Source organism: Gymnoscopelus braueri (assembly GCF_963280865.1).
Source record: "Gymnoscopelus braueri genome assembly, chromosome: 19".
In the NCBI taxonomy this organism is placed as follows: domain Eukaryota; kingdom Metazoa; phylum Chordata; class Actinopteri; order Myctophiformes; family Myctophidae; genus Gymnoscopelus; species Gymnoscopelus braueri.
In genome coordinates, this window is record NC_137621.1 from 46,236,368 (window position 1) to 46,260,916 (window position 24,549).

General features: G+C 40.6%; 2 protein-coding genes across 2 annotated transcripts in view; one reads left to right on the plus strand and one right to left on the minus strand.

The window, feature by feature from the left end:
• LOC308074820 (uncharacterized protein) overlaps window positions 1–24,549 on the minus strand; it is a gene marked incomplete at its 3' end in the record, with an annotated part of 383,670 nt that overhangs the window by 36,664 nt on the left and 322,457 nt on the right. The gene's annotated exons all lie outside the window — the stretch shown is intronic.
• LOC308074125 (uncharacterized protein) lies at window positions 8,745–24,334 on the plus strand (the record flags this gene model as incomplete). The annotated part of the gene is made up of 9 exons (XM_080413457.1): window positions 8,745–9,000; window positions 9,223–9,303; window positions 12,011–12,097; window positions 12,368–12,402; window positions 13,730–13,879; window positions 14,887–14,941; window positions 22,682–22,828; window positions 23,906–23,969; window positions 24,295–24,334. The coding sequence occupies exons 1-9, from the start codon at window positions 8,961–8,963 to the stop codon at window positions 24,332–24,334; spliced, it is 699 nt and encodes a 232-aa protein (XP_080269583.1). The 5' UTR covers window positions 8,745–8,960.

Below are 24,549 nucleotides of genomic sequence, written 5' to 3' on the forward strand. Positions count from 1 at the left end.
TGAAAAAATGTCTGAGCTGAGATCCATGTTTGGAAGTGGCAGGGTAGACATTATTTAAATCTCAGAAACTAAGTTGGATAAATCCATCAAGGACTTTGAGATTGAAATAAAGGGCTACAATGTCATCAGGAAAGACAGAAATCTCTCTGGGGGTGGGGTTTGCATCTATGTGAGATCAGACATTATTTACGATGTGATCCCAGATATGGATAACAACCCCACTGAATCGGTCTGGGTCAAAATTTTATACCCACATGCAAAACCACTGATAATTGGCGCCATCTACAGACCCCCAGAGCAAAATGCTTTTTATGACTTGATTGAGGATCATGTGGCGAGTTTAGGAAACTCTGAGACGGTACTAATTGGTGACTTTAACACCTGTGTTCTGAAGAAAGACTCAGCCACCTTTAAGTCCCTCAGAAAGTTCTGTGACCTGCACAGCTTTACCCAGCTGATAAAGCATTTTACAAGGGTAGGCACTGCTTCTCAATCAATCATAGACCTAGTGTTGACAACGGACCAATCCAGAATTTCCAGGAGCGGGGTGATTGAGTGTAGCTTAAGTGATCACAATATCATTTTCTGCACTCGGAAGATTCACAGACCCGGGGCTTATTGTCACAGGACAATCAGCTGCAGGTCTATGAAACACTACTCAAGTGATCTTCTAACAACAGCTCTTGGAGAAATGGACTGGTCCCATGTCCTAAATTGCACCTCTGTGGAGGAGTCCTGGTCCTGTTTCAAAAAAGCTTTTTTGTGTGTACTTGATAACATCGCACCCACAAAGGTGGTGAGGGTCAAAGCTAGCACAGAACCTTGGATGAAGGGTGACATTTTGAATGCCATCAAACTCAGGAACAAAAGCTACTCAGAGTTCAGGAAAAGCAAAAGTGAGCAGCTACTTGAAAAGTGCAGAAATCTACGAAATGTAGTTACTAAATTGATCAGAAATGCCAAAAAGAATTTCTTAAATGTGAACATAGAGGCAAACAAAAGCCACCCACAAAAACTGTGGGAGGCACTAAAACAATTAGGCTGCAACGGAAAAATTCAGACAAAATCTACAAACATTTGCATTATTTCAAGTGGCTCGCTCACTACCGACAAGCAATTGGTAGCGGACTGTTTTAACAGTTTCTTCACCACAGTTGCAACCCAGTTGGTAAGCAAACTCCCTCAGCATTCAGGTCTGTTTGGCCCCGACCACATTCAAGCTCACTATGAGAAACTAGGGGCTAAAAAAGATTCCTTCTTTTTCAAACCTGTATTGACTGTTGATGTGCAAAACAAACTCCTCGCCCTAAAGCCAAACAAGGCCACCGGCCTTGACAACATCCCCACCAGATTCCTCAGAGACGCAGCGGTCTCCATTGCTCCCATAGTAGCCCACATTACAAACTTATCCATCAGTCAGTGTCACGTCCCACAAGAATTCAAGTTGGCAAGAGTAATCCCTCTATTTAAAAAAGGAAGCAAACTAGATCCTGGCAACTATAGGCCTGTTTCCATCCTTTGTTCCATCTCAAAGGTTATAGAGCGAACAATCCAAGAACAAATCAACAGCTACCTCAGTGAGCGCAAACTGTTGTTTGAATTCCAATCGGGCTTCAGAACATCCCACTCCACTGACACATGCCTACTATATTTGACCGACTACATCAAACGTGAGGTAGACTCGGGCAAATACTGTGGCATGGTCATGCTGGACCTCCAAAAGGCGTTTGACACTGTAAACCACGCAATTCTACTTGATAAGCTGAGGGCGATTGGTTTTGATTGCACATCACTAAATTGGATGAGATCTTACTTGGAGGGTAGAGAACAAGTGGTTGACATCAACGGAACCATGTCCTCATCCCTCCCGGTGAGCTGCGGGGTTCCTCAAGGCAGCATTCTAGGGCCGTTACTGTTCCTTCTATACATTAACGACATGAATGCTGCCTGTAACTGCAAACTGTTCCTGTTCGCTGATGACTCGGCACTCCTGATCTCGGGTGAGGACAAGTTGCAAGTTGAGGAAGCTCTCAGCTCTGAACTCTCAAAAATCCGTACCTGGCTTACCGATAACAAACTGTCACTACACCTTGGGAAAACTGAATCCATCCTATTTGGGACTAAACATTCCCTCAGTAAAATGAAGGTAGATGACTTCAAGGTCATAGTCGATGACACAATCATCACTAGCAAAGAAGAGATTACCTATTTGGGATGTATTCTTGACAAATACCTGTCAGGTGAAAGCATGGCAACAAAGGTGGTCAAAGGAGTAAACCAGAGAACCAGATTTATGGGCAGAGATTCCTCTTTTGTCAACCCTCAGGCCCTCAGGACCCTCTCGGGGGCCCTGATTCAGCCCCTTTTTGACTATGCTAGCTCCTCTTGGTACTCTAACACCTCAGTGTCACTGCAGACTAAGCTTCAAACCTCCCAAAACAAACTGATCCGACTACTTCTCGGACTGGGGCCCATGACCCACCTCTCTCCCACTCACTTTGCCAGCCTAGGCTGGCTCAGGGTGGAAGACAGGGTTAAACAACTAAAAATGGGTCTGGTCTTCAAAATTGTAAATGCAGATTTGCCCGAAATGCCCCCTATACCCGCATATCTGTATAAATACCTCGAAAAAGTTAGTGACACCCACAGCCACGAAACTAGAGGGAGCGTAAACAACAATCTGGTACCACCCACCCATAAAACAAACATGGGCAAATTCTCCTTCTATAGCACAGCCACCAAGGAATGGAATAGTCTAACCCCATCCCTCAAAAAATGCAGTTCGCTGGGCTCATTCAAAACAGCCCTAAAAACTCATCTTTCTGGAGGCCGAAAGAGGAGATAGTACCAGTTTCCCTGTAGACAGACGACCCCCCCCCCCCCTCCTCTTTTTTGTACATATTTTGTATTTCCTCATGCATTTTTTTGTATATAATCGTTATTTTTCCATGCTTCACCCCCCCCCCCCCTTTTTTGTACATTTTTTTTTTATTTTAATTTTATTTTATTTTATTTATTTTTTCATGCTCTTTTTTTTGGTACATAGTTGTATTTTTTCTGTATTATCTGTATTTTCATGTTGATTTTTGAACTGTTTGGTTGCTACTATATATGTCTATGAAATTAATTCAAGGACCCCAACGGAAACAAGTCCGCAAGGACTTTTTTGGCCGGACCTTTTAGTCAAAAGCATTATAAATGTAACTGTGTTGTTTTACATTCTTTTGCCTAATAAAAATTTCAATCAATCAATCAATCACAGGTTGTGCCCTCTAACTGGCCTGCTGTTGGAGCATATAGAGTCGAATCAAATATAATTTATTTAGCACATTTCATACAGGCATAGGCTCTGTCTGTCCGTCTGTCTGTCTCTCTCTCTCTGGGTCTCTTATGGGTCTGTTGTATTATGATAAATCTGTCTGTCTGAGTATCCGTCCGTCCGTCCAGTCGTCCGTCCGTCTGTCTGAATATGTAGGGGAAGGAATCCTCCATTCTGTTGAAGATCATACTGTTACCAGTAGAGATGGTCCGATTAGGTTTTTTGGAACCTATCACCGATCCGATCATGATCAAGTCTGATCATCCGAGACCGATACCGATTCGCGATCCGATGGCGCAATATTATTTTTTAACTTTTTGTATTTTATTTAACTTTTTATTTATTAATTCATTCACTCATGCATGTATTGGCTGGTCGTCCTGGCCCAGAGGTGGACAGAGTACTCGACCCCAGTACTTGAGTAAGAGTACAGAGTACTCCTGGTTAAATTGACTCCACTACAACTAAAAGTAACTCAGTCAAAATGTTACTCAAGTAAGAGTAAACAAGTACTTGCTTTTAAATGTACTTAAGTATTCAAGAGTACATGCTTTTAAAAATACTTGAGTACAATTAAAAGTAAATTTCCTATTTTTCACATCAATGAATTGCTGTAATTTTTTATAAGGCTTGTTTAAATCACAAGTCAAATGAGTGCAGCATTGGTTCAAAAGGAGTAAACTAAATTAATATCTTTAAAGCCTAGTGGTGCAGCACAAAATAACCAAATAACCCCAAAATATTAAATTTAAAGTAATACCAGGTAACGTTTTCAACAAAACTAAAGTTAATTGTATATCTTTTGTGAGTGGCAAAAGTTTCACAACACCCACTCCATGAATTTCACCCCCGGAAGCCTTTTATTTATATATTTTGTATTAAACGCTGTCGGGGGGGACTTTCCCGGGAAAATGACGTCATCTGGCCAGAAAACGGAACTACCGCAACGGTTTCCTGTTTGGCCAGGAACTACCGCGCTAATAACAAAAAGGAACCTCACGCTGATTTTAAGAGAATGTAGGATTGGAAGATCGAAAAAGAACAGATAAAGAAAGCACAGCTCATGGTAACTAATGCTCCACTGGCTAAGAGAAACGATCTGCAGATAGTATAAAACAATTAAAAGATCGCTTTTTGAAACGCTTCCGGCTTCCGGTGAAAACAAATGGAATTCTGGGTAATCGAGGACTACGGAAATTGTATGCAGTGACGGTAGTGACCAGCAGAGGTTGCTAAAAATCGTTATTTGTGAATCTGCATTGTACAACTTTAAATATACTGTCTTCAACAAACTAAAATATGTCTAAAACCTCAGCAATTCCAATGCAACAAAATAACTCCTCATCTAAGCAGTAGCAGTGATGTTAGGTTCTCAATGTAGTTAGTGGGTGTCAGGACCCAGGAGTGGTCATTTGAATGGGTCCCAGAGACATTTTCTGATTCTGTCCTAATAAAATAAAAACGTTACCCCATTCAAGGCGCATGCATTGTTTTTAAGGCGAAAAACAAACCATGTCACTCTTTGCCTTTCAAGAATATTCAAGGCAAAAAAGTACCATATGTCACTGCTATGCGCTAAATACTAGTGCTAGTCAAAACTCCCGTGACATTGATAGTTTTAAACTCTCCCTTTAGAGAGTTTAAAACTACAAACTCACTTTCCATCCCTGATACAGCGCATAAGCCAAACTGCACACTTTGGGTGCTCATATCCCCCTACGGGTATGGTCTAGTTTGATAAATCTACTGAAACCATATTTCAGAATTAACACTTCATTCTCTCACCGAGGAATTATTGTCATGATCGGATCGGTTAATTTAACTTTTTATCTGAATGACCGATCAAATTATTTCCATTGATATCGGGCCGATCCGATCCTTGGCCGATTGATCGGACCATCTCTAGTTACCAGCAGTATAGAGCTCTAGTGGTAACATAATAGTGTGTCACTCAGGGCAAAGTTTCATTACCAACTACGATATTGCATGTAATAACATAATGAACAACATCAAAACGGTGCAAAGATACATACAATCCCAGCAGATGTTCACAAAACAGTTGTGAGAGTTGTATTTGTCTATGACATACTGGTACTTCTTCCTTCTATCTTCTAATCTAGAGTCATACAAATGAAGCAACAAGAGGTGAAGACCAATCAACAGGGACCCCCTGTCTCACCATGTCTGTCTACGAGACCATCAACCCAACCTCTGACATCTATGCTACTGTACAGTCGACCCCTCTGAAGAAAGAGTTACCTTCAATGTTGATTAGCAGCCATTCTAAACCAAGATATACTAAAATGTATACATTATAAATAAATTCATACATACTGTACAGTTGTATATACATTATTAAATTAGATAATTCATATAATTGTTAATATTAATTAAGTACTTCGCTCATTTATATCCCTAAATATAATGCAGCGTTTTGAAATAAAGTAGGCCTATTATTAACTACTTTGTTACTTTTGTATTATTATTCTATCTTCGTATTGTATTTTAAATGTTTTAATCATCTTGGTATCTTATTGTGTACAGTACAGAACCTGTATGATATATTTCCTTTATGGTATCACTATTCTGTTCAAATGATGTGATAAGCCTAGATAAAAGGTGGTGGGTCATTGTAAATAACAATTTCACATGAGAAGCAAAAAAAGAGAAGTGACTCAGCAGCACTAACCAAGCAGTTTCCTGTTCCTGTGAGGGAGGTTGTCATGGATACTGTAGCACTGTGTTGAAATATATGTCTGACTATATATTAGCCTACAGAGAGAAACAACAGACAACAAAGACACACTGTAAGGGCATAACAAATTTTGATTTTAAATAAGGGCTAAATATCTCTATAGGTATGTCTGATATAGTCTATATAATAACTAAAAAAAGTATTGCATAGTTGTATTGAGGTATGACTTTAATTCACAAAAGGGATATACTAATTGTCACCAACAAACACACATCCACATAGAGTAGTGGTAATAATACAAATGATAATATGAAAAGTATGCGTGTGTGCGTGTGTGCGTGCGTGCGTGCGTGCGTGCGTGCGTGTGAGAGAGAGAGAGAGAGAGAGAGAAAGAGAGAGAAAGTGAGTGTTTTCTATTTAAGTGACTAGGTATTGTAGTGTACTTTTGGGGTGGTTAAATTATATTAAGGTCTATTAAATAGCCAATTTAGATCTGAAGCCGATTCTAAAAACGCCTCCTAAATCCTACCCTAACCTATCTATATACAGTAGCAACAACGAAAATGACACAGAGGTGTTCCTGGAATGAAAGGTATAACAACGTGTAACATGCCTAAATGGGATAAGGAACACCAACCACTCGTCCACACTGATGAAGGCCGGATGGTTGAACATTTTTTGTGGCATGAATAGTTAAACAAGACTAGGAGACCTGGTTCTGCCAGACCCAGAAGGAACAAATTCCTCGTAGGCAACACACCTACAAATACCTTTATAAGTTAAACGTATAAATCATTTTAGGTATTTTGTGTATAGGGGTATTTGGTTGTAGATTTGTGTATAGGCTAGACCAGCAAACCTTCCAGTCTGATTACATTCACCTGTCCCTTGTCAGTCAGTGCACAGAATATGGGCAGAAGGGCTTTGAATCCAGCATTTCATAAGTTTAGTTAAATTACTATGCTGCTTGTGTAGTAATAAACCTCTGAAATAAGTTATGTAGAACAACAAGATTGCCTAAAGTTACACGGCACATGTTTAAACCAGTTGAATTGAAGGTAATTCAATGTTTGTTAGTGTCCCCATTCACTGCTGCTTCAAATGGTAGCAAGTCCAGACCTGCTCTGTTGCCCCTGGTGGTTGAAATCTGAAGCATTCCTGAATGGCTGGGGAGGAAAAGAGGGATAGACCGACCGACAGACCGACAGACAAAGCCTCCTGTAGGCCGATCCCCTGGGTCTGGCAACAAAGCAAAACGTTTTTTTCTGACTACTAACATTTTCTTTCTTTACCAGAATGTATACAAATCTAGGATAATGCACCAAGGTACAAGCGCAGTGGTATACCTACAAGAGTCATATGGTTGTCAATATCAGCTTACATACGTAGCAACATTTTGGGAACAATTCTCTTATACACCAGCTAGTGATATGTTTGATACAGTTGTTGCATCTTAACAGTCTGATGAAATATCATTTCCGTCAGAGCCACACACACAACCATAACCGGTCATTGTGTAAGTGTCAAATAGACAGTTGGTACAAGCTCCATTTTGCAGCACAAACTAAGACAGGTTACAGCCTATTGAGTAGCAACTTCAGAAGTTATCTGAAGTTCATCATTCAATGTGTTCTAAAGATAACACATTGAAACATTATCCAGTAATTAATAGATGTAACTAACGATACACAACTATCAGTCAGTGAGGAAGACCATCATTGTCACTTTTTAAAAGTAGGCCTTGCTCTATTCAAATCCAAGTGAAACTTTGTACGGCTCCAAAATGAGTTTGAGTGTATAGTCTGTGAATCTTAGAGTTATGATACAAAATATAAGTCTGTCTGTCTGTCTGTCTGTCTGTCTGTCTGTCTGTCTGTCTGTCTGTGTGTGTGTGTGTGTGTGTGTGTGTGTGTGTGTGTGTGTGTGTGTGTGTGTGTGTGTGTGTGTGTGTGTGTGTGTGTGTGTGTGTGTGTGTGTGTGTGTGTGTATGTGTGTGTGTGTGTGTGAGAGAGTGTGTGCACGTCAGAGGAAGACGAAGAGGGTGGAGTAAATGTCTGGTTGATTATCTAAAAAAACATCAAAACCTCTGGTCGAAGCATGAGGAAATCACACATCCTCTCTGGCCAGAACTTGACAAGTCATCTGCAGCTCATTGTCATCATGAGAAATATCTACATTTATTGTTTGCTTTCTGGTGAGTGACCTCTGCCTGTTTTCCTCTGTCTCTGTTTGTGTGGTTGTCTCTGTCTCTGAGTCTATATGATGCTCTTTACAATGTGTGCGTTAGGGCATTCACAGAATAGTCGAATATTCGAATATTCGAATATCAAACCGACTATTCGACTATCAAACCACTATTCGATTATTTATTTTTTTTAGTGGCTTTTCTAGAGCAGACACGCAGCTGTGAGCTCTGGTGTGACGTCAACTCGCATTCCTTGAGTCGAGTCATCAATGCCATTGAAAAAAAAACAAAAAAAAAAAACTTTTTTTTATTTTTTATTTTTTTTATAATCAAACCGAATAATCGACTATTCGAATACTTTTGGGTCGAATAATTCGAATACCATAAATCACTATTCGTTAATGCCCTAGTGTGCGTTATACTGATGAGCTGTTTCCTTGTTTATCTCTTGTACTGTAGTGTTGAGTATTGTGGAGACAACAACTCTCAGCATAACCGGCCATGTTGGGGGTAATGTGACTTTCAACTGCTCAAACTGGGGTTTCACCTTTACCACCAATGATGATAATGCAAAGTACCTCTGTGCCGATCCATGCAAGACAGATGAAGACATCATTGTCAAGGCTGGATCTGGAGAAACTAAAACATGCAGAAGAATAACTTTGAGAAACTCTGGAAACAATGCATTTGTATCCATCACTAAACTCAAGAAGTCAGATTTTGGAACATATGTATGTGGACTGGAAATAATAGGCATTCTTATGGATAGATTTATACAAGTGCACCTTAATATTAAAGATGGTGAGTTTGTAACTAATGTGCTTCAATGATGAACTGTACACATTTTAAGTTAAACAACTGCCTGTGCTCTGTATTTTATTTGTATACCTTGAAAGGACTACATTATTGAAACTAAAATGTACATTTACATTTTCTACTTTATTGGCTGAAACTAAAATTAGAAATGCATAAACATAAGCACATGATCAAATATATTCCTCTGTTGTTCAAACATGCTTCCAGCTCCCATTACAACTGCTAAGATGACCATTACCACAACAACCATGCTTCATGAATCCTCTTCCTCCTCATCTTTAAGAACTGGTATGCAGTCTGTTTACTTAAATCCTTTGTGTGCAGTGTGTCCTGCAATAGAAATATATAGTCATATAGCCAAAGAAAGTTTGTTTATTATGGTGTTTATTTGTTTGATTCATTTTATGTACATCTCAGAGGTTAGCTTGTGGTGTTACACCTAAAGAACTTTGTTACTTTGCTTTAATAGGTGCTATACATAAATAAAGTATATAATAATAACAATAATAATAATAATAATAATAATAATAATAATAATAATAATAATAATAATAATAATACAAATAATAATAAATATTATTACCCTTATTATTATTATTTAGAAAACTATACTGTAGCTACTGAATTGACTGGATTATCCGATTGTCCTTAGCCTATCCACGTCAACTCTCCAGTCCATAGCAGAGCATTTATCTACCAGTCCTGGAGACACCACATGAAAAACAAAGGACACCAGTTGGAACATTGACAATACAATATGAAGTGTAGTGAGGATTACATTTCAATTATTCATGTTTTCAATCTTTTAGAGTGTGTTGGGTAAGGGTTTTATTTAAAGACTAATGTCGCAATGGTTGCACTGTTTCAAGCGTCAACTATATAGGCTGTTAAGGACATGCAGTACAGAGGAAACTGTGGTCAGGTGATTAACTCTCACTGCCAGGAATTAATTAATTATTGTTTCCGTCTACCGTCCCCTTGCCAGCGAAAACTACGATTTACTGTACCTTTGAAAAATCATGGAATTTTCTCTGTGACCGCACTCACTAACATGGGCTCGGGAAGAAAAAAAATTGCCGGCCGCGATTCTCCATTCCAGAGCTATGGCCGTTTGAATATGGCTCTTTTTTTTTAAAACACTTAGAAACATAAATAAAAGCCTCATAGCAGGTCCTGAAATCCTTCTACTTGGCTACCACTCAAAGAGTCCTGATACCCCTCCCAGGACCAGCGAGCCCTGTAGAGGCTGCCGCTCTCCATAGAAGTATAAAGTATTGAAAAATTAAATACTCAAGTAAAGTAAAAGTAACACAAAATGTTACTTAAGTACAGTACATGAGTAAATGTACTTAGTTACTTTCTACCACTGGTGAACAGCGAATGGAAAAAAGCAGAGGATAGGTTACGGTCTAAAGTGCAGAAGGTAGATATATGAGTGAATAGATGTGCAACATGGGCTCAGTGGCCCTCATTTATCAACACGGTGCAGACCAAATAATGAGCGTACGGCGAGATCACCACACCTTTCGGCATTTATCAATATATCCTGACGTTGGATTCATCCTACCGTAAGCTGAGATCTCACGTCTGGTAGAGACCAGTTGTTGACGTTGGCTGCACCCGTTTATTCCATCCTAGACCTGCGGAGCAGCATTTGTCAACTGTCTGACAGGCATCTGGACACATAATCCACTCATAAATGTAAATCTACACTAATAAATAATCCCTGCAAAAATATAACATTTTATAAAGTAATTTAAACAAACTGCTTTAACAGTCGTTCAGATAAGATTGCAGATCTGGCTGCATTGAAAATAGCAGATCTACAAGCTCACAAGCCAGCGTCGCATCGCCACACGTTGTGAGCTTGTAGATCTGCTATTTTCAAAATATACGAGCGCTTTTGCGAGGGCACTTTGGGGAGTTTAGACAGGTGCAGCGGCGCTGCTGTTATATTTTCATGGCCACCGGGAGATCAGAGATTTAACCCATGGTCCAACACACACCAGCCTTCATCCATTAATGTTCTCTCCAGGCTATCTCTCATTAATGCGGAGCGGGACGGGACTCGCCCGTCCGACGGTCCGACTCTCACTGGGAAATGGGAATAGCCTACATGACGGCTTTATTTTAGTGTAACTCGAACGCGCACTGCTCGGTATGGGTTAAATAAATTAATATACAAACGTATTCCATTCATGGCGATGTGATTGGTATCATAATATGTCATTCATGTAGGCTACAAGCCTACGTGACAAAGATTGTACCGCTACGCTACGGATTACAAAGACAAAGTTGGGCGGGCGTGTGTGTGTGTGTGTGTGTGTGTGTGTGTGTGTGTGTGTGTGTGTGTGTGTGTGTGTGTGTGTGTGTGTGTGTGTGTGTGTGTGTGTGTGTGTGTGTGTGTGTGTGTGTGTGTGTGTGTGTGTGTCTGTGTGTGAGTGAGTGAGTGAGTGAGAGAGAGAGAGAAAGAGAGGCGTGTGTGGCGAGGCGAGCGGGGAAACTCTTTCTTATTGGCTTTTCATGCTTTGTTTGGGTCGTATTCTGGTTCTTCATGTCGTGAAGTCGAGGCGTTTTGTGAATATTTAAGGGCGTGTTATTTAAATGACGCTCGTTTTCAGACGTGAGATTTATCAAAGCTCCGACCTGTTGTACGCTCGGATCGGCTGTGTAGGATGCGTCTATAAATGTGACTTCGACGTTGGTGTACGGCCGAATATATGGAAAAATATACGCCGGTTTATACGCTCCGTTGATAAATGAGGGCCAGTGTCTGTTCAGCAGCCTGATGGCCTGGCTGTGGAAACTGTGCCTTAGTCAACTGCACAGCATTTGATACTGTAGTATCACCTACCTGATGTTCATAGTCTGTATGTTGTTAGTTTGTCTGTTGTCTGTAAATAACGTTAGTGCATGATTTCTAACTGCATGTCATGCTCTTTGCAAATGTGTCCACCAGAGAATGCTAATCTAAACTACGTATACACACTTCCAGGTTTGCTTGTCAGTTTAGCTGTCATGTTAGCAGCTATAGTGGTGGCCCTGCTGATATTCTACGTAAAGAGAACCAAAAAAACACAAGGTGAGTCCGCGCGCGCACACACACACACACACACACACACACACACACACACACACACACACACACACACACACACACACACACACACACACACACACACACACACACACACACACACACACACACACACACACACACACACACACACACACACAGTAATAGCCCTGCCTGTAGCCCAGAAGCCTAATATCTTCCTTGGCCAGGGGGACAGAGAACAAAATGCTAACATTTATAATATCAGTTAGATGAACATGTTTTGCATATTTCCAGTGGCTGTCCTCAGTGCCAGGAACCCCACTGGAGAGGTGAGTATTATGATTGTTGTCTCCGCCAGGCCAAAAGGCATGGCGAGAGAGTATGTCTTGCCCCCTGTCCGTCCGTCCGTGTGTGTGTCCGTCCTTCCGTCTGCGACCAGAGCATCTCCGCCACCGTTGACCCGGTCGCTGTGAAACTACACACACACACTCCCTGGATGCCACAGCAGAACTTCTGCCCCACATTTTTCAGATCAGCCTGTCATAGCGCCACCATGAGGCCGACTTTTGCTAAACACATCTTTTTATATTACTCCTACAGATTGTGTCCAAAAAACACGCAAATTGGTACACAGTATCTCCATAGCCATGTGATCAACATGGACACTCCTTAGAGTCCAAAGAAAAACATTTGCCCTGCATTTTTCACATATGCCTTTTAGAGCGCCACCAGGAGGCTGAGTTTTGTAAAAAAAATAATTGCTCTTACTCCTTCCGAAGAAATGGCACCCTTTTCACATTGGCCTATTATAGCGCCACCAGGAGGCCAAAATAACCTACCTGACCTGGCGGAGACTTGTGCTCCGAGGAGCGCTTTTTCTAGTTTTCTTATGATTCTTTATTGTTCTTTGGTCTGTAACTGGTGTGCTATTGTGTTGTTTTCACTCTACATTGTTTTTATGCTTATGTTTTTGAATGAAATGCGTTTGTGCTTGACGCTGCCGTTTCATGGCCAAATCACACTTGAAAAAGGAGCATTCCGGTAATATGTTCAATTTATGATTCATATCAATGTGACTTGGATTAAATGAAGGTAAACTACTAGCTTGTTTCATATCAAGTTTGTTGTCCTTGTTGCACTTCTGTTAAGAATTGCACTGCTGTAAGAGTGATATTGACATCACACAAGTTCTGGGCTCCTTTTAATGCCCAATTTAGGGATGCACAATTATGAAATTATGGCCGATATCCGATCTACGATTATTTGCAGGGTCATATCAGCCGAAACCGATTCCGATATATTTTATATTGAGCTCATTGCTTTTATTACATTTTTTTGTTTTGCTGGTGAAAGTTGATGGTAAACCCCCCTCCCCACTAACCCTACTGTAATGAAAAATATTTATGGAATAAATACATTAATTAATGAATTAAAATTACTACAATTTGGTGTCAGGTGTCATTGAAAAATGTTATTCATTACAATGTGTTGAATTTCAACACATGCTCACTACATTACACTAAACTAGTACACATCTAAATACGTAGCTCCTTCTTTGTTTGTTATACTTATATAGTGGGCGAGGATCCCTCTTTTACTTTTAAAAGCATGGCTCACATTTACTACACTGGCTTTTCCTCCTATTTTCTAATCTAGACTCATGAAGGAACGAGAGGTGAAGACCAATCAACAGGTCTCACCATGTCTCATGTCTACGAGACCATCAACATCATGCCCGCTGTTGACACAACCTCCAACATCTATGCTAATGCTAATGATGACATCCACCAGGATCCTTCAGACTCAGTTGTCTACGATACTGTTGTCACCTCTGAAGTTACTTTTGATGTTGACTTGCATCCAAACCAAGATACTAAAATGTCTAAAAGCTCTTCACTGGTGCCATCAGTCAATGCGATTCCTGATGAGGATTTTTATTCAATGGCACAGCTGCCTAGTGGCCATAGCTGAATGTGTAGAGAGGCGCCTGGGATAGAGTTCGGGTCCCAGGTTTGATTCCCGGACTGGGAATGGGCTGGGTGAACAGGCTCATGGGAACTGAGTTCTGTCCTAACTGTAGGTCATCATATTTGACCTTTTAGTGCAGAGTTAATCATATTCAGCTCAGCTCCACCCTCTGGTGGGCAGATTAGCATTGTGTTTATAATATGTTGTATATATATTTTCCAACACCAAAAGCAAAATTGTCAGTTTCTATCTTTTAATTTTAAGTTAGATTTTGGGTTTTGTACCTACTATACTTAATTGCAATGTTACACAGCTCTGGTTTCACATTTCTTTATTCTAATAGGGCTATATATAGATTGAATTCAATACGTACTAGACAAAAGCACCATTTGGGCGTTTGGGCCCTTTCTATGTGAGAGGTTTTTAAAGCTGCACTATGTAACTTTCCTCTTCTACCCCGGATTTGAACCTGGTTTCGCGTGCAAGTGCTGATTTTTTTTTACCATTGAGCTAATAGAGCCTGCCTTGCTCAGGGGATAAATGTAATCTTGAACTTCAGGTCAAAATCTTTGTCAGATCTTGTGTCTAGGTGAGACATGACCTTTGACATGATCTAAATGTCTCAATAGAAGGGCAGGGAGACGTGTTACAAAATAAGTTATATTATATTAACATACTCTACCATACAGAGTGGACACATTTCCATTTTATTCATTAAAAAAAGCTACATAGTGCCACTTTAAATCTACCTCCTTGTATTTAATGTCGGTTTCAAATTAAATACTTCACTATATTTGAGGTAGTTTTTATGTGGAGCGTTCTGCATTGTGGTTTTTCATACACAGGATCAGATTGATGAGCAGCTGGACATATGCAGCCCAGAAACCACTGTAGCAATCGGTCTTTCACAGAATTGTTGCATGAATTGTTAAATAAAGCAAACAGAGTTTTCTGACTGTGACCCTTTCCTTTCTTTACCAGAATGTACGGTATATAGACATCTAGGATAATGTACCAAGATCAGAGAGCAGTGGCATACCTACAAATGTCATATGGTCAATATCAGCTTACATGTAGCAAAGTTTGAGGTAACACTTCTATTACACACCAGTGATATGTTTGATAAAGTTGTTGCATCTTAACAGAATGATGAAATGGAAATTCTAACAGAGGCACACTTCAAAACCACAGCCGGTTGGTACAAGTTCTATTTTGCAAAACAAACTCAAGGCCTTTGCAGACAGGGTGCGATTAGTCCATCAGTTTTTACCGCATTCGAAAAGACGCACGAATCGAACTGGGTTCGATTAAAAAAAATAACGCACCGTCATAGAGAACCATGTGTTCTTTTAAATTATAGTGTCCATTTTTCCGTGCGAAAAATCGCACCCTGTCTGCAAAGGCCTTCAGACAGGTTACTTTATCAGGGGCGTCAATCTGTCTTGAGGCTGGGGGGGGTCCCTCACGCGCGATGCGGCCGCGCGCGAAAAAAATTGGTTATATTGCGGATTTGGGAGGCTTCTTTCTTGGATTTTGGTTACTTTATTTCGGTTTTAGGGTTAGGTTAGGGTTGTTATTTTGCCTAATTTCACTGATTTAATATCAAAATACTATATTAACATTCATTTTTTATTATTCTAAATGACTTGGGGATGAGTAGCCCTGATCACCTCAAGGCAAAACACAGGCCGAGGCACAGCCAACTGCCAAGTAGGAGTAATATAAATTTTATTTTACCCACCACTGGCTGTTTCAAATAATGAGCAGAGCAGAGGAATTGAGCATCAACCATCTACGATTATCAATAGCTACTGTAAAGTATAACGAATAGAAGGTTTGGCACAGAGGCTTGTGAGTTTTGTTCAGAACATGAAGTTTTCTTTATATTAACTTAGTAAATTTACTCATCACCAGGCAGCCGCACTTGGAGTTGGTTTGTTTCAGGATAGACAGACACTAATAACAAATATAATGCAGCTGAGAAACTTTGGTCAACTTAATTATGTACAGTACTTGGCATAATACATGCAGACTGCAGTCCATTTGGAAACACTGGACCCTACCTGGTCGTAGTGTCACTGTTGCCTGGGATGGTCCAGGTCCATTTGCATTGCTCCTAACATTATCAAAATTGCAGCTGCTAAATCCTTTGATCACTGATGACCGACATTCTCCGTGTCCTCCTCTTCACTTCGGTTTTGGTCAAACTACCTATAATTATTCACAACAAATCTTTGGATTTGATGATAACTCCCGTCAGTCCCGTGGTGGTCGTTAGTTTGAGTCAGCGGGGGTCTATCACTTTCTGTTTCTTTTTCCTCGGTAGCTTTCACTGTTTTAAAATACTTGCTTAAATATGCACACTTTGCAGCTAGCACAGATAGCTCTTGTATCCTCTCATTATGTTGTTGAGCTCCTGATTATTTTCTTCCCAAATTCGAGTTGTAAACAAACCGGTGAAACCACATGTTGCTGCGTGGTCGAGAACGCTCGTCCCAAAACACACTCGCCCCGGGTATATCCGGCGGCCTCGGTCGGCGAAAAAAATAGGGCAGAGTGTGTTTTGGGGCGAGTGTTTTTTTCCCCGTGCAGTGAAGGAAGAGCACGCGGACCAAACCATTTTGGGATTTACACGGGGGGGGCAAATAAATCCTTTAAAATACATTGTGTTTATGAGTGCAATGCATGATTTCAAAAGTGGGTTCAGATTCTATTAAATAAGTATTTATTATTCTAAATTACTTGGGGGGGGTCTGGGGGGGATCCAATCTGACTTGGGGGGGCCCAATCTGAAGCTAGGGGGGGACGAAACCCCCCCGTCCCCCCCGGGATTGACGCGCATGGGTTACTAGCCTATCGTGGTAGCACTTGAAGTTATCTGAAGTTCATCATTCAATGTGTTCTGAACATGATAGGATATAGAAATTAACAGATCTAACGAGACATACACTACTATCAGTGAGGAGGACCATCATTGTAACTTTGTAGGCCTCACTCTATTCAAATGAACGTGAACTTTGTACGGCTTCAAAATAAGCCTTTCCTAGAGTCTGAGTGTAAAGTCTGTGAATCTTAGAGTTATGATACAAAATAGAAAGTGTGAGTCTGAGTGTAAAGTCTGTGAAGCGCAAACTACCAGCACAAACTGTACCAGGGTTAGAGCAGTGGTATACCTAGCTTACGTAAGACGACAAAGACATACTGTGAGGACATTACAAATTTGGATTTTGAATAAAGGATAAATATGGGTCTGATATAACTATAATGACTGAAAAAGTAGGATTGAGGTATTTTGATAATACTTAATAAGGGATATGCAAATTGTCACCAACAAAGAAACATCTATATAGAGAAATAATAATAAATATAGCTGCAAGCAGCAACAAGCGGTTTCGAGGTTTTGGAGTGACAGCAGGTGATGTGGGTGGATCCAATCCATGGGAATAGGCCAGGGGGAGTGTTCCACACTAGGATGACTCTTCTACAAGAACATATGTCATAAAATGTACAAACAAATACTGTCAAAATGCCATTTCATCTTGTCTTTAAAAAGTGAACATGCATTAATTAACAAAGTCATGATTTTTGTTCAGTAAATTATATTCGGACTGGTTAAATTGGGGTTTGAACCAGGGACCTACAGACTTGCAGGTAGACAGTGTACTGACTGAGCCATTGGATAGACAGAATTGGATCTCATGTGTGGTAAGTTATCATACAGAATGGATTGCTTATTATATATCTACAAGCTCATAACGCGTCACATTGTAGACTGGCTGCCACATTGTAGACTGGCTGTATGTGGTTACTGTAGGTGTTGTATTAATAATTAAATCTGCAAGTAACAAGTAACTAAAGCTGTCATATTAAGCTGTAATTGTAGTAGAGTAGAAGTAACACAAATGAAAAGTAAAGTAAAAGTACCTCAACATTGTACTGTGTATCGTACTGTAATCACTTGTATTGGTACTTGAGTAAATGTAAATAGTTACTTTTCAGCACCATTGAGGAGCCAATGACTGACAGGCTAGGTATCACCAGGTGCACTGATTGCTAGAGTGCAGAGGGACATGGGTTGATATTAATGGTCTTAAATCAAAATGTATATATCACTGCTGACTAGATGACTCTTTTCTACACCCACCCTCACTAACCTTAACCTCAGTAAAACAACGACCTAACCTCAAGAAACACTATTTGTAAAACTAAGAATTCCAAATGATGATCACCTGGGGATAGGGATCGAACCAGCAACCTATGGATAATGAGTGGGGTTTGAACCGGGGACCTTCTGAACAAGAGGCTAACATTTTACTGATTGAGCTATTCAATCCACAGCCCTCATCAGTGAGAAAGGAGAATCCAACAAAACATAACAATAGACGAATGAAGTACGTCATATATTGAAAATAACTACCCTCAAATAAGCGTTTCATGTTATATTTAAGAATTGCACATTTATTCATTGATACAGTCATGTTGTGTGCAATGCAATTGAGATGAAGTCTGCATGAGGTGGGACTCAGGAAACGAACCAGCGACCTATGGATTCACAGGCTGCCTCTCTTCTCATTGAGCTAGAGATATAGTCTCCCTGATGGTGTCTGTTGATATCTATAGTTTTTTCCGTCCGTTATGAACCAAGCCTCTGTTTCGCTAACTACTCTAGATCACTGGTTCACAAAACATTTACCAATAAAGTTTTGTTTTGTCTCCTCGGAATGGAAACTAGTGAAAATAGTCGATCTACAAGCTCACAACGCGTTGCTATCTGAAAAGTTGTGATATTGTAGATCGGCTATTTTCACAAGAAAGTATGTCATACATAAAAAACAACTACTCTCAAAAAAGCATTTCATGTTATTTTTAAAAAATTGCACATGTCTGAATTAACAGGGTCATGTTTTGTACAATGCAATTTAAATGTAAACTGTAATGAGTGGGGTTTGAACCAGGGACCTTTGAAAGATGAGGCTAACACTTTACTGATCAAGGTATTCAATCCACAGCCTTGGTCAGTGAAAAAGGAGAATCCAACAAAACAAAACAAAAGGGGGAATGAAGTACGTCATACATTGAAAATAACTACTCTCAAATAAGCGTTTCATGTTACATTTAACAATTGCACATTTATTCATTGATACAGTCATGTTGGGTGCAATGCAATTGAGATGAAGTCTGCATGAGGTGGGAGTTGAACTGGCGACCCTGTGGTTCAAGGCATATGATTAAGCGATCAAGCCATTGGACCAACAGACCTGAACTGGTGAAAAAGGAGCTCACAAAACTCAATATGGCGTAAAATCTAAGGGCGGAGCTTACTGGTCAAAGTGATAGATGCGTTCCTCATGAGTCAAGGCACATGTGTAAGCAAGTTTCACGGCTGTCGGCCAAACGAGGCACCACTTTTGCCTGTTTAAAGTTTGAATTTTCAAATAATTGCTATAGCGCCCCCCTTTGACCAATTGGAGTAAGATTGGTTTCAGTGATACTTGGAATGACCCTCTACATTATTGCAAAGTTTCAAACAAATGTGAGTCTGCATGTACGTGTTAGGGGCAGACGAATACTTTTCATAAAACTGCAATATTCATTGGCTCATAAAAGCTAAACGTTTTCACTTAGAAAAAATCCACTCCAATAAATCTGTTGGTATAGGTCCAAAGTTCATGTGTAAAAAGTTTCGTGCAGATTGCTCAAAGATCCCAGGAGGAGGTAGATTTTTACTGTTTTTCATATAGTTCAAAATGGTGGGAGATCTAAAGGCCAGAGGTCAGAAGTCAGAGTGTGAAAGTTGTTAGGCATGGGGAGCATAGACATATAAAGGTAGACGCCTCCTCTGGCTCTGAAGCGTCGGCATCTCGGACGCACTTCCGCTTCCTCTATGCTTCCGGGGGGCAGCTGGAAATTTCCTTGTGCGTCACAGAAGGGGGCGTTCAGTAGGCCAATCAGAGGCAGGTGGGGGCGGGACAACTAGATTCTGACAAGTCCTGGGAAAGACGCGCTGTGGTTGGCCAGTAGTCAACACGCTGTGATTGGCCAGTGCCCGTTCCCCCCGGAAATATGGCGGCCACCATACCAAACGGGTCGCTCCAACGAACTGCAGAGGCCAATGAGGTATCTAGGTTTCTATATCTATGATGGGGAGATGCATGTGTGTATCGAAAAAAAATTCATGGCTGTAGGTCAAACAGGGCATGAGTTGTACCTGTTCAAAGTTGGCATTTTCAATTGAGTGCTACAGCGCCAACCTTTGGCCAATGGTTGTGAGTTTCGGGTCTTCGCCGTTTGGCATAGCCCTCTACCATATTGCCGAGTTTCGTAAAAAAGCAAATGCACGGTTAGGCCAAAACTGCAAAAAGTGGCGGAAGAATAGCGAAAGTGTACAGTACTAATAAGGCTTCGAGCCTGATAGGCCTCGAAACCTTAATTATGATAATTGTTGTTGTCAATATCAGCTTACATAAGTAACAAAGGTTTGGCAACAATTCTCTTAAACACAGTGATATGTCTGATAACGTTGTTGCATCTAAACAGTCTGATGAAATGTCATTTCCGTCAGAGCCACGCACAACGATAACCGATCATTGTGGTTTTGAAGTTTCAAATATAGACAGTTGGTACAAGCTCCATTTTGCAGCAGAAACTCAGACAGGTTACATCCTATTGAGTAGCACTTTGAAGTTATCTGAATTTCATCATTCAATGTGTTCTACACTCATTGAAACATATCCAGTAATTAATAGATGTAACGATGCACATGTTACTGTCAGTCAGTGAGGAAGACCATCACTGTTACTTTGTAAAAGTAGGCCTCGCTCTATTCAAATCAAACTGAAACTTTGAACGGCTTCAAAATGTGTTTGTCCTAGTCTGAGTGAATCTTACAGTTATGCTACAAAAGATGGGTGAAGCTAACTCAGGCTCTTCACCATTCATAAATCAGTTCGAACCAATGACCGACAGAAGGCATTTAAACATAAAACATAAAACAAAGGTTTATAACTTATATTCGAGTCACATGTCGACTCTGAAAGTAGTTCTAGATCATTTTGGATGGTAGGCTACGCTTGTTCCTTATAAATATGAATATACAGTCATTTCACCTTTCTATATATATAGTGTGTGTGTGTGTGTGTGTGTGTGTGTGTGTGTGTGTGTGTGTGTGTGTGTGTGTGTGTGTGTGTGTGTGTGTGTGTGTGTGTGTGTGTGTGTGGGGGTGGGTGGTAGAGATCAGAGGAAGAGGGTGGAGTACAGTAAATGTTTGGTTGATTATAATAAAAAAAACATCAAAACCTCTGGTTAAAGCATAAGGAAGTCACAAATCCTCTCTGGCCAGAACTTGACATCAAGTCATCTGCAGGCTGCAGCTCATTGTCATCATGAGAAATATCTACATTTATTGTTTGCTCTCTGGTGAGTGACCTCTGCTTGTTTTCATCTGTCTCTGTTTGTGTGGTCGTCTCTGTCTCCGAGTCTATATGAGGCTCTCAATGCCGCTGTCTCATCCTTTGTCTGTCCACTGTTGTCTGTCCTCTGTACGAAACTTATGGAAAATATATAATTCTCAAATCATGTTTTGAGACAAAACCTCTCAGCATAACCGGACATGTTGGGGGTAATGTGTCTCTCAAGTGCTCAAACTGGGATGTCATCTTAACCTCCAATGAAGATAATGCAAAGTACCTCTGTCACTATCCATGCAACACAAATGAAGACATCATTGTCAAGGCTGAATCTGGAGAAACTAAAACAAGCAGAAGAATAACTTTGAGAAACTCTGGAATAAATGCATTTGTATCCATCACTAAACTCAAGAAGTCAGATTCTGGAACATATGTGGACTGGAAGTGCACCTTAATGTTAAAGATGGTGAGTCTGTAACTAATGTGCTTCAATGATGATCTGTACACATTGTAAGTTAAACAACTGCCTGTACTCTGTATTTTATTGTTGTACCTTGATTTTACATTGACATTATTGAAACTAAAATGTACTTAAAGTTATACAATGCAGAATCCCAAATAACGATTTTTAGCAACCTCTGCTGGTCACTACCGTGACTGCATACAATTTCCGTAATCCTCGATTACCCAGAATTCCATTCGTTTTCACCGGAAGCCGGAAGCGTTTCAAAAAGCGATCTTTTAATTGTTTTATACTATCTACGGATCGTTTCTCTTAGCCAGTGGAGCATTAGTTACCATGAGCTGTGCTTTCTTTTTCTGTTCTTTTTCGATCTTCCAATCCTACATTATCTTAACATCAGCGTGAGGTTCCTTTTTGTTATAGCGCGGTAGTTCCTGGCCAAACAGGAAACCGTTGCGGTAGTTCCTGGGGACGTCGGCCACGACGTCATGACGTTGGCCAGGAACGTCATTTCCCCGGGAAAGTCCCCCCAGTCCACTTTCAATAGAAAATATATAAATAAAAGGCTTCCGGGGGTGAAATTCACGGAGTGGGTGTTGTGAAACTTTTGCCACTCGCAAAAGATATACAATTTAACTTTAGTTTTGTTAAAAACGTTACCTAGTATTACTTTAACTTTTCTACTTTATTCGCTAAAACTAAAATGAGAAATGCATAAACATAAGCACATGATCAAATATATTCCTCTGTTGTTCTCAAACATGCTTCCAGCTCCCATTACAACTACTAAGATGACCACTCCCGTTACAACTACTAAGATGACCATTACCACGTCTACGCTTCAACATCATGATGTTTCTACAATGATCTCCATCATATCCACAACAACCTCATCTTCCTCCTCATCTTTAGGAACTGGTATGCTGTCTCTTTACTTAAATCCTTTGTGTGCAGTGTGTCCTGCAATAGAAATAAATAGATATAGTCAAATAAATATAGTTTATTATTGTTTTGTTGTTTTGTTGTTTGCGAAGCACTTTGTTGCTTTGCTTTCAGAGCTGCTATACATAAATAAAGTAGGAGGTAGATATATGGGTGAATATGTACAGATGTGCAGCAGGGTTCAGCTTTATGATGGCCTGGCTGCGGAAACTGTCTGTTTAAGACGGCATTTCATACTGTGGTATCACCTGATGATTGTTCTTATTATTACTCAGTGGTGGAAAGTAACTTTACTTAAAGGGGAAGACCACCCATTTTCAATATTTAACTATGTCATTAATATAGCATAAAGGAGTTGTGTGGAAATAAGAAAAATTTTAAATGTTAAAAATTTTAAATGTTAAACCCAAATTGATTTTGGGTTTAACATTGCAAATTACACCATGATGAGTCATCACGGTGTAATTTGCAATGTTAAACCCAAAATCAATTTGGGTTTAACATTTAAAATTTTTAACATTTAAAATTTTTCTTATTTCCACACAACTCCTTTATGCTATATTAATGACATAGTTAAATATTGAAAATGGGTGGTCTTCCCCTTTAAGTACTGTATTTAAGTACAATTTTGAGGTATTTGTACTTTACTTGAGTATTTTCCACTTTGACTTCTACTCCACTACATCTCGGATCAAAATATTGTACTTTTACTCCACTACATTTATTTGAAAACTAGGGGTTACGTAGGTAACCCCAGATTTCTTAGTTCCGTAGTAAGATGCTTACTTATGGGATATCATCGCTCTCAAGCGATGCACAGAGCACATACAGGAACTCCCGGTTACAAATCTTCGATTGGCTAGGGTTCTGTGACGCAAACCGGAAATGGTTGGGTTATAAAACCCCCAGCGTCACAGGGTTCGTCCTCTTACACCCTTCACTCTGCACGCTAGTTGAAGCACACAGAAGGGGTTTTAGGTAAGCATCTTACTACGGAACTAAGAAATCTGGGGTTACCTACGTAACCCCTAGTTTTCTGTCATTCCTCATAAGATGCTTACTTATGGGACATCCGGCAAGACCCTGACCTCCGGACTCATGATCCCAAGGTCAAGACGTAAGGGATAAAGGACAAGGGCCCGTCAGACAAGTCTGACCCCTCCAAGAGAGAGACAGTCCCTCCTCTCGACCTTTCACCCCCGGACCAGGCCCAGCCGGACCAGGGGGAGCAAAAGGAAACTACTAGCCGGGGAAAGAGGCCAGCCACAGGCACGTGCCAACCTCCCCGACTATAGCCACCCCACCTCACCCCGACCGCGATTGACACCCGTAGTGTCCATTAATCCATTTAGGGCCGGCTAAGCCTAGCCTTTCACGGGCCAGACCCAAAGGTCCAGAGTCTGAGGATGCTCGTGAAATACCTCATCCCCGCCTTGTCTCAGAAGGTTTCTGAACAGCGGGAGAGGCCACGGCTCGGCGTAGAGGAGAGGAGTAATCTCCGACCTCCACACCCCCCATGCTGGAGCCACCAGCAGCACAGTCCCTCCCTGGCTCCTGATCCTCTCTAACGTTAGAGGGATCAGTTCCAAGGGAGGGAAGGCATACAGCAGAACATCTGGCCAGACGTGCGCCAAAGCATCCACCCCCAAGGAGAAGTCCTTGCTACTCACGAGAAGAACCGTGGGCACTTCGCGTTC